General features: G+C 45.5%; 1 protein-coding gene across 1 annotated transcript; it reads left to right on the top strand.

Annotated features, from left to right (window-relative positions):
* Positions 1 to 399: 399 nt before the first annotated feature.
* On the top strand, positions 400 to 11,278 carry AWAT2 (acyl-CoA wax alcohol acyltransferase 2). Its single transcript, XM_081278314.1, has 7 exons — positions 400 to 598; positions 8,538 to 8,648; positions 9,001 to 9,071; positions 9,310 to 9,514; positions 9,731 to 9,905; positions 10,541 to 10,740; positions 10,963 to 11,278. Exons 1-7 carry the CDS (start codon positions 514 to 516, stop codon positions 11,115 to 11,117), a joined length of 1,002 nt encoding a protein of 333 aa, XP_081134440.1. The 5' UTR covers positions 400 to 513; the 3' UTR covers positions 11,118 to 11,278.

An 11,278-nucleotide genomic window follows, 5' to 3' on the forward strand; every position in this document is an offset into this window, starting at 1 on the left:
CACTGATCAAAAGGCCAAAGGCTTTTCCCGGTCTGACCTGTGACCTTCTCTCTTTAGCCCTCCAGGTACATTCTGAGTGACCACAGATACTTTGGCCTCAGAAACAGAGATGTAAATCCTGTGTCCCATCTGAGCCCTGGGTTCGTTCCAGCCCACCCTACCATTTCAGGCTGGCCCTGAAAACTTTTCAGCAGCCTCACCTCCACCTACTCACTTCCCATACCAGGACTTCATCCATGCTTCACTATCCAGGTGAGCAAAGAGATGTCACAACCTCAGTTCAGGCCAAGTTCAAGTGGGTAAAAGTGCAGGTGGGTGGGCAGATGGAAGGCACTGATAAGCAGAGGCAGATGCAGTCCTGCAATCTTGTGGAGGGAGAGGTGTGGCAGGGGGCGGAGACTAGGCAGTGCTAGAGAAGAAAGCATGAAGAGAGGAAAAACATCGCTGGCCCCTGAGCAGTGAGGGCTGGTGACAGTCTAACACTTACCTGGAGCCACTGGGATCCTGGGCATAATGCTCTTGCCCTCCAAGAAGGACCTCAAGACCGCCATGGAGGTCTTTGCTATCTTCCAGTGGGCCCTCAGTGCCTTCCTTATCGGTGAGTCTTCAGGCTTCTGGAGGGTGACCAACCATCCTGGCTTACCTAGGAAGGAAGGATTTGGAGTTGTTAGGATGTTTAATGCCCAAATTGAGGTTGTCAAACATGGACAGTTGGTCACCATGGTCTGTGTCCTGACCCACCTGGGCTGGGGGGCATGGCATTTGTGAAACCTGTGGGTATGTGTGAGTACCTACACATATGTGCCTGGGCAGGAAGGAATGCATGCCTGTGTACGTGTGCATGTGTGCCTTTCTGAAGGTGTGTGTGGCACACCTGGGTCTACACTGTGGTGTGGAGGGAATGCTATAAATGATGGGGAGCAGTTCCACTGAGGCTGGCTAAGGAGGTGAGCTTGACTGTGACCTCAGGAAGTTGAGCAAACCCTATATGAGTGGGAGTGGACCTGATGGTATGACAGGTTTTCAGGACCTCCTTGTCAGTGTCAGCTATCATTCTCTGTGTAGCTATTACTATGAATTTTTGTGCAGAAAATAGCTTCTACTTCATAAGATTGGCAGAGGCTAACATGAAATGATGGATGTGAAAATGCCTAGTACAAAGGAAGTATCTAATACATATGCATTCATTCCCTTCTCTGGTTCTTCCATATAAGCTATTCATGCTAAAATCTACACACACATAATGAGAGTTGGCACTCAGAGGGAGGCTCTGGAAACCTGTCGTCCAGAGGAACACATCCATTTATCCATCCATTTTTTTCCAACACCTGTGCCACAAACACTCTGTGAGGTTGATTGATATGCTGGCCACTGTGTTCTAGATGTTGAAATAAATCATCACTGTGGGAGGGAGGCCTGGAAAACAAAACCAAAATCTTGCCTGTCCAATGGTTCATGTGAGTAGTGGCTGGAGTCAAGGACATGAATTAAGTGATCCTGTATGCTATCTGGGAAATGTACATAGGCCCTGAGAACTTGGGAGTTGGCACAGGGACCTGCCAACAAATGGGACATTTCTTACTGCAACTGATTTCCAGGCTAGGAGCCAGGGAGCAGGGGGCTCAGAGGCCTGCCTTGGGTGACTACCAGGACTCCCTAAGACTGAAAAGAGCAGTGTTCATTAACCTAGGAATGATGGCAGTTAGCGCTGGAAGAGACTAGAGAAGGGAATGCATATGTATTAGGTCCTTACTTTGTACCAGGTAATTTTGCATCTGTTATTTCATGCCAGCCTCTGCCAATCTTGTGAAGTAGAAGCTATTCTTATACATAATAATTCATACTAATAGCTGCACACACAGAATGATAGCTGACACTTACATAAGACTAGCTAACATTTATGGCCCCCTTATTTCATGCCAGGCACTGTTCTAAGCACTTTATGTGGCTAATTAATCACCATTGTCCAGCTGAGAAAGCTGTAGTTTGTGCGTTCAGTCCAAGATTACATGGCTGGCAGGGGTGGAGGTGGGCTGGGAGTTGAGTTCCTGAGAACCTAAGTTCCTTTCTTAGGCAATTACATCTGCTGACTCACTGCTGATTGGAAGTTTGGGGTGGAACCCAGAGTACACAAATGCAGAGGGGGAGACAGGAAGCCAGGCCTTCTGCATATGTAAGAGTTCCTTACTGGAAAGAGGAAAGGCCAGCTCAGAATGGCCTCCTGCTGAAGACAAGGTCCCAGCTGGGCCTGTGCACTCTCCCCACTATGTGGCCTGGGCAAACACTGTCTTCAGTAAGGGCTGAGTTCCCCATCTGGCTGAATGGGCAACCCTTCTCACTGCCTCTGGCTGCTGGGGCTCAAAAACATCTGAAGTGAAAGTGCCAGGAAAAAGTACTGAGGAAGAGCAGTTTCCCTTCAGGGCTAGGGCGTCTTCACTTGGTTAAAAAGGATCTTTGGATTTGGCTCCAGGAGTCCCAGAAACTTCAATCAGTAGCTTTGTGGTACCTGCCACCAGTTCTTCCCTGTGAAGCTGTTTTCATGCAGAAGCTTTGGGACATTGGGTTCTGTTCTAGGAGTCACATATCTCTTATCTGAAATGCTCAGGACCAGAAGTATTTGAGAGTCTGGATTTTCTTGTTTTGGAATATGTGCATACACATAATGAGATATATTGGGGATGGGGCTCAAGTCTAAACAAGAAATTGATTTATGTTTCATCTATAGTGATCTGTTTCATCATCTGGTAGTAATTTTATACAATATTTTCTGAGCACCCAAATTTTACAACTGTCACATGAGATTAGGTGTGGAATTTTCTACCTGTGATGTCATGGTCATTCTCAACTAGTTTAGGATTTTGGCCAGGTGTACTGGTGCACACCTGTCATTCTAGCTATTGGGGAGGCTGAGGCAGGAGAATCATAAGTTCAAGGTCAAACTTGGCAACTTAATGAGGTCCTCTCTCAAAATAAAAAAAATAAAAATGATTGGGAATGTAACTCAGTGGTAGAATGCTCAGCACCACAAAGAATGTTTAGGATTTTGGAACATTTTGAATTTGGGATTTTGGGGATTAGGGATGCCCAACCTGTATTGTCTTTCTTGAATCGTTGTCCTAGCCCCAAACTTGTCTTGCTACCCATCACAGCAACTGTGTTCCCACAGAGAGCAGAGTCACCAAAGTCTAAGAGTTGACACTGTATTGGAGGAGAAGAATGACCATTTATTGAAGGCCACCCAGGCTTTGGCTTTGGCTTTGGCTCTGGGAGTCCCAGACCCCATTAAGGGGATGGAGGATTTAGGCTGCCATCTCTCCTTCCTCAATCTAATCCCCAGTCTCACTCCTCAGAATAACCACTCTTAGTGGAGTTTGTGTGTGTGTGTGTGTGTGTGTGTGTGTGTGTGTGTGTGTGTGTAGGCAGAAATGATGGAGATTTTACATATTTATGTATAAATGTATGTGTATAAATATATGTATGCACCTGCACCACCACCCCCAACCAGCCTCTGAAAGGGAGTATAATATAGGTGTTGAAAATGAGACTGGGAGTCTGGAGCCAGACTGCTGATTTCAAATTCCAGCTCTATTACTTTCGGTGCAACCTTCAGCAAATTCTTTATTGTCTCTGAGTCTTGTTTTTCTCATTTGTAAAATTGGTATATAATTAAAATATATTAATCTGGATAGTCTAGGAATGCTGTAGTAACAAATTAACCCTGAAATCTCAGTGGCTTACATCAGAAAATGTTTTCTTTTTCATGCTAAATGTCCAAAACAGGTGGGTGGGAGTCTCTGCCCACTGTGGACACTAATGTTCAGAAAACAGAGGCAGCTCCAGATGGGGATGCTACAAAATGTGGCTTCAGGGGTTACCACAGCATAAGAAGGAAAGTGAGTGCAGAACTCATGTGAACTTCTTACTCTCTCCAACCAGAAGTGATAGGTAAACAACAATGAGCGGTAGCCTTAGCCTTATTTTGAACTTCTTTAATTATGAATGTGGTTGAGCATCTTTGTGTATGCTTACAAGTGATTTCTATTTTTCTCTTAACTTCCCATTCATGACCTTTGTCTGTTTTTCCATTGAACTCAAGTCAACTCTTGAAAGGTAAAGAAGGGACAGATGTTGGGGATGGAGAGTGGGCAACATGTGAAAATGCCAGGATGAAGGGCAGAGCCAGTGCATCCAAGGGGCAGTGTTTAAGTGGAGTGGGAATAAGAGGCACAGAATTGGTGCTTGGTACATATTGAATGAATGAATGAATGAATGAATGAGAGAGGAGTAAAGAGAAGACTGAAGAAGCAGGCAGGGAAAAGATTGTGTAGGGCATTGAAAACCATGGAAAGAACAGTGTTTGGTGACACATGTAATAATTCCAGTGACTGGGGAGGCTGAGGCAGGAGGATCTCAAGTTTAAGGCCAGCTTTGGAAATTTAGGAGACCCTGTCTCAAAACACACACACAAACACACACACACACACACACACACACACACACACACAGAGAGAGAGAGAGAGAGAGAGAGAGAGAGAGAGAGAGAGGGAGGAATTTGGACTTTTTCTTGAATGCCATATGGAGCCAGGCTGGGGTTTGGCACAGGATGATGGCATCAGATTTGTTGTTTGGAGAGAACATTATAGTTCTGCATAGTAAATTGTAAATTGATCACAGAAAAGCAGGAATGGAGGCAATGATGCCAGGTAGGAAGGAGACTTTTGAGACATGGTGATGATTTGGACCAGGCTAGTGATGGGCATGAAGAGGAAAGGAGACATTCAAGAAACTGGACTAGAATTGACCTGACTTGATGATCAGAAGATGTCAGTGAGATAAACAGAGAAAGCAAGACTGAGGGGATGGGTCCCAGGGTGAGCTGGCAGAGGGGTGAATGGAGTAGAGAAGGGTTAAGGAGGAGAGTGGCTGAAGGGCAGATGAGGATAGGGAAAAAACTCTCCCAGGGGTCTCTTAGAGTTAGGCTCTGGGGTGCACAGAGCGGTAGCATGGGGTAGGCAGAAGAGCTCTAGGTCCTGGCAGCAGAAGATGTGGGTTCCAGGGTCAACTCCTCCCATACCAGCTCACATGGGACAAGTGAGGCAAATGGGCCTTTGGAACCCTCCTAGCTCTTCACCTGATGTGGAGTTATATCCATTTGGAACCTAAAGGCCTTGAAAAGAAGACCCTTTTAATAAGTGTGAGGAAGACAGTGTAGATATTGGTATTTTAATTCCCATTTTGCAGATAAGGTTCAGCTTTGTCTTTGATCACATACATGGTAAGTGCAGATCCAGGATTCATCCCAGTGTAGGGTGCTCTGCCCTAGGCCATGTTCCTGTCTGCAGCACTGCCTGGGTTTGAGCAAAGGCTAAGGGAAATTAGGAAGTGTCCTCTGTACTAGACCCATGCCTCTCTTTAATTCTTGAAGTCAATAGTTTTATGTGGCTTGTATCACAATTGCTAGCTACAACTGCTGGCCTTTGCTCTATGGTTAGTCTTAGTTCTTTTCCCCAGAGGCAGACACCTTATTTTTAAAATTTTTTTTAGTTGTTGATAGACCTTTATTTATTTATTTATTTTTATGTGGTGTTGACAATCAAACACAGGGCCTCGCATGCGCTAGGCAAGTGCTCTACCACTGAGCCACAATCCCAGCCCTGAGGCAGTCACTTTCAATTTTTTTAGCTTTTTTTTTTGTATTTACCTCCATATTTCTGAATTTTACTATTTGGAATTCCCAAATATTACTATTCTCTTTCTTTCCTCCCTTCCTTCCTCCATCTGTGTCTGTCTGGTCTCTCTCTCTTTCATATTGTGATGGAACCCAGGGCCTTGCATATGCTGGGAAGTGCTCTACCACTTAACTAAAGCCCCAGCCCTAAATATTACTATTTTCTGATGTAACCATTTTAGATACTATCTATGACTTTCTAATATTGAAGATGACTTTCTAATATTTCTATATACCTAAGATTGACTTCTTAATATTGACTTCCTAATAGTGAAGATGAGAATTTGGCTCTATACAACATTGCTAGAATTTCCTCTTTCCCCTCCCTCCCCAAATTGTTATAGCACAGATATTGATTAAATGCCTGGTCATACCTAGGAAATCTTAGTCACAATCAAACTCTTTAGTGTACCAAGATTATGTTTCTGCTCTTGTGTGACTTCTTGTTTTCCCTGGAGTTCATAATTGACTCATTTTAAATTTCTTTTGTTATCTGTTAGACATCTATTATTTATAACTAATTCATCTCCAAATTCCCCACAGACATTTCAATCTCTCAAAATATTCAAACATATCAGGAGTCTTTTTTAATCTTTATTTATATTTATTTATTTTTATGTAGTGCTGAGGATCATACTCAGGGCCTCACATGTGCAAGGCAAATGCTCTACTATGAGCCACAAGCCCAGCCCCCACATCAGGAATCTTTAAGTCCCCCCCCCCCACTCTTCTTATTTCTTTGAACACATCGCTGCTGGAACCCAGCATTTTCTTGTTACCATCTGGCCTAACACAGGTCTTTGAGGCAACTTGGGTGCAAAATTTAAGAAGGTCCTCACTCTCAGGGATATGCAAGTGTTGGGATAGTGCTTGCACATCCCTAAGAGTGACTGTCTTCTTAAATTTTGTGTCCTGAGGACTTTGCTCATTTCTTCCTAGCCCTGACCCTGCTTCATTGGATCAACATTTTCCTGGATCCTATGCCTTCCTCTTTCTGGGTTTACACCATAATTTTGGTGAAACAAATCCTCAAGGGGTTTTCTGAGAAAGGGATATGGGAGATAAATGATCTGAGATTGTGTATATCTGAAATTGTATTGTACTTTCACATCTGATGAATAATTTGGCTATACAGAGTATCCCAGCTGTGTGTCAGGTAAGTATAGAAGCTCCTTGAATCATTATGAGGTTATGTTCTGATAAAGCTATTGGAAGTTGAAAATATCTTAAATCAAAAATGAATTTAATACATCTAACCTACTGAACCTCATAGCACTGTAGAGTCTCAGTTGTTTATCATTGTGATTATGTGACTGATTGGGAGCTATGGCTTGCTGCCACTGCCCAGCATGCAAGAGAGGATCATACCACATATTGCTAGCACAGGAAAAGATCAAAATTCAAAAATTGGAGTTCAGTTTCTTTTGAATGCATATCACTTTTACATCATCATAATGTTGAAACACTGTAAGTAAAACCATTATAATAAGTTTGGGACCGTCTACATTTGAATCTAGAATTTCTTTGGTTCAATTTTTCAGAGAGTAATTCTCCCATCATCTAGTTGTGTAGGGGAGGAGATGAGACTTGCAGTTCTAATTCCTTGAGATAAATTCAACCACTGATTTTTAAAGCCTGTGCATCATCCCTGCCTTTTGGGACACTGGGTCCCTCCAATTTCCAAGTCTTTGCCAGATTCTTCAGTGCAAGCAGGCTTGCTTCTTGTAGGTATTCCCCTCATAGGCACTTAGACTCCAGCTTTCTTTATTCTTTTTTAAAAACTTTTTTTAATTGTAGATGGACACAATACCTTTATTTTAATTATTTATTTTTATGTAGTGCTGAGGATGGAATGTAGTGATTCACACATGCTAGGTAAGCGCTCCACTACTGAGCTACAGTTCCAGTCCCAGTTTTCTTTATTCTTAATTACCTTCTCTTTCATCTATTTTACAACATGCAAATATTTGCAGATAGTTCTCATCCACTGTTGGGCCTCTCTTAATTCTTTTTCTTCTCGTGGATCTATATTAAAAAACATTTTAGGGATAGTTTTCATGGGGCTCCAGCAAAAAGTCAAGACAAAAAGTTGTGTTCAATCTATTATGTTCAATTAGGAGTGTTTTCTGTCTTCTCTAACCTTGATTTTGACCCACTTTCCCACACAATCTTACCCACCGATGCTTTAAACACTGAGCCCAATAATAATACCAAGTGTGGCTCCCTATGACTCATCTCTAATAACTCTTTAGTACTCCAACATACATTATTCCTAGCTTCTTGGAGCTTAATGTGGCCTAGTACCTTCTTCTATCCCAGCTTTTGTTTTCCTTTGTTTCTTGTTTGCCATCTTGTATGCTTCCAACCTGCTGAAGTTGGGTCTTCACTTCCTTGGTGTCCCCTCCACTGAAGTCTTGCAGAGAAGATACAAAGAGGAAAACATGAGTTGGAGGAAAACTCTTCCAGGAGTCCCATCTTCTGATGGCTATAAGTGGCTCCCTGCCATTGACCCCACTGCAGACAGAGCCAAGCCCCAGCAAGGTCCTGGGGATGGAGGGCTTACTGTGTGAAGCATAGTTGGAGAGGAGAGGAAAACTCCTTGACTTCTAGACTTGAATCAGGTTCCCAATGTCAGAGAGCAGAAGGGGATTGGGGACCTGAGCATGCAAACCATGTACTAGGGTGAGGGAGTGAGGGTTGAGTGGGCCTGGGTGAGAGTATGTGTGACTTTGGTGGACAGAACTTGGGAGGGAGGGTAAGTGTGCGGGACTGTTCACAACTCATTATTTCTGGGCTGGGCTCCCTCCAGTGATCACTGTGCTCCTCATCAACCTCTACCTGGTGGTGTTCACACCATATTGGCCTGTCACTGTGCTCATTCTTACCTGGCTGGCTTTTGACTGGAAGACCCCTGAGAGAGGTAAGGGCCCTGTGCAACTGTGTTGCCATGTACCACATACACTTCCCTCTTCTCTCCTAATCCTGAGAGTCTTTGGCCAATTCCCTGGCAGCCCTTCAGCCTGTCTCTCCCTGGGCTAGAGAGGCTGAGGGAAGGGTTCCTTTTAAGGTGTCAGAAAATGCCCCAGTTAGAACTGGAGTGGGTTAGGGATGGGGAAGCTCATGAAACAGAAGCTCAGCCTGTCCTAAATTGGCCCTGACATGCTTACCCAGGTTGTCACTTTTAAGAGGCCAGCAGCAGATAAGAGTACCCTGTGGCAAGGGAAGAGGACAGTGGGGCGGACAAAGCTGTGCTACATTGCTTCTGCTTTCAGGTGGTCGCCGGTTTGCCTGTGTGAGAAAGTGGTGCCTGTGGAAACACTATTGCAATTACTTCCCCATCAAGGTGAGTAGCCCCAGAGCCCCAGTGGGACCCCAGGCCAGTGCCAATTCCAGGGTCAGCAGCTGGGTCAGTTGTGGTGGTAGGTACCATCCATATCGGGGCCTATGAGAGTGATGCCTGCTGGGGTTGTACATTGCCCAACCTATATAGCCATTCCCAGAAGCCCTTTCCTTCCAGGTCTCTGGCCAACAGGAAGCCACTGCCCTGGCTGTAGCTCTCCTGATTCTACTTTCCTCTACAGCTTTTGAAGACTCATGATATTTCCCCCAGCCACAACTACATCCTTGCCTGCCACCCTCATGGGCTCATGTCCCATGCATGTTTTGGTAACTTTGCCACCGACAATGAAAACTTCACCAAGATGTTTCCTGGCATCACCCCTTATATTCTCACCCTGGGAGCCCTTTTCTGGGTGCCTTTCCTCAGAGAATACATAATGTCTACAGGTGAGTTGGATTCTAGGGCATAAGGTCAAAAAGAAAAAAAATGGGGAGATGGGTGAGAGCAAGGCCAACTCCATGATCCTCCGATCCTGAACAGCTACACTAGGCTGGCCTAAAAGGAGGCTTCTAGCTCTTCCCCTCCCTTAAAGACAGATGGAGGGGGGATGTTTGGGGGATTGGAACATGGCCAAAGACCTCTTGACTTTTTCTGCCTGCCAGGGGCCTGCTCTGTGAGCCAATCCTCCATGGACTTTCTACTTACCCAGAAAGGCACAGGCAACATGCTCATTGTGGTGGTTGGTGGCCTGGCTGAGTGCAGATACAGCCTCCCAGGCTCTTCCACCCTGGTCTTGAAGAACCGGTGTGGTTTTGTGCGCATGGCCCTTCGGCATGGGTAAGGACAGCTCCAGTCCAGAAGCAGGGGTGGTGGGGATCCAAAAGCCCAACGGGGAAAGAGGGAAGGGTGCTGAGGAAGTGGTATCTAAAGAGGGAGGTGGGAATATACAATTTACTGTTACTAACCAGGGCCATAAAAACATATACAATTTGTATTTGTCATTGAAACAAAAAAGCAACCTTGTATCCAGGTTGGAATAGAGCAACAGCCAAGTCCTGGAGGCTTTTCTGCATACGAAGAAAGGGTAGATGGCCAGCCCTCAGCCTGTTCTCCCTCACATTAGCCTCACATCTGGGCCAGTCCCTCTTGAAAAGGGGTCAGGCTGAAACCCCAGCTCAGAGAGAGCAAGCTTATCATGTGGGGTAAAGGGAAGGAAGCTGAATGAAATGGCCCTTGGGTTTTATGGAAATTCAGACTAGGGGGTTCCCAGGAGTACCTGGGCTTGCTTCCTTGAGGTTGCTGCTGCTTTGCCTCCATGGGAAGCCTGGGCTAGGCCATGGAGCCACCACACTCAGCCTGGACCTAGGTGTAGCTGGACTGAGATCTGGGGAGGCCTGCAGACAGACTGAGGGACTGCCTTCAGCAAGATCCCTAACTTTCTGGGCATTAAAGAAGATGCCTTTTCCTTTCAGGGTAGCTCTAATCCCTGCCTATGTCTTTGGAGAGACAGACCTCTACAATCAGTACATTTTTACTCCTGGGGGCTTGGTCAACCGCTTTCAGAAATGGATCCAGCGTGTAGTACATATCTACCCTTGTGCTTTCTATGGGCGTGGCTTCACCAAGAATTCCTGGGGCCTTTTGCCCCATGCCCAGACTCTAACCACCGTTGGTGAGTATCCCTTTCTATTGGCAGCATCAGTCGAGGATGCAGGATCCAGTTCTGAGGGGAGCTCTGGCTCTGGCTGTGCTCAGAGACAGGGAGGCTGGCTAGGATGCATGGCAAGTTGGGGGCAAGGGTGGTGAGAAGCTGGGCTTGAGGCCTAGGGTACCTATTCTGAGGAATGAGCCATTCTGATACTTTTCCTGTTCTCTCTTCTGTCTCCCCTGGCAGTCGGGGAGCCTCTAGCACTGCCCAAGATTGAGAATCCGAGCAAGGACATTGTGGCTAAATACCACACACTCTATATTGACGCCCTACGCAAACTGTTTGACCAGCATAAGACCAAGTTTGGCATCTCAGAGACTCAGGAGCTGGTGGTAGTTTGACAGACATCCCAGCAGCCTCGCAGTGTGGTTGGAAGGTGTGAAACCTGTGAAAACAGGAGGTTGAAAGTCTCCTATCGGACTCCTGCTCTCGATTTGATCAGTCCTCATTGGGGGGAGGAGTTGTCCATGGGGGTGTTCTCTGTACTGGTCCTTCCACTTCC

Source organism: Spermophilus citellus, assembly GCF_964194105.1.
Source record: "Spermophilus citellus genome assembly, chromosome: X".
Taxonomy (NCBI): Eukaryota; Metazoa; Chordata; class Mammalia; order Rodentia; family Sciuridae; genus Spermophilus; species Spermophilus citellus.

Coding starts and splice junctions, on each gene's coding strand:
- AWAT2 (XM_081278314.1), top strand. CDS start 514: ATGCTCTTGCCCTCCAAGAAGGACCTCAAGACCGCCATGGAGGTCTTT. Junction 9,906..10,540: donor CGCATGGCCCTTCGGCATGG/GTAAGGACAGCT, acceptor TTTTCCTTTCAG/GGTAGCTCTAATCCCTGCCT. Junction 10,741..10,962: donor CCAGACTCTAACCACCGTTG/GTGAGTATCCCT, acceptor CTCCCCTGGCAG/TCGGGGAGCCTCTAGCACTG.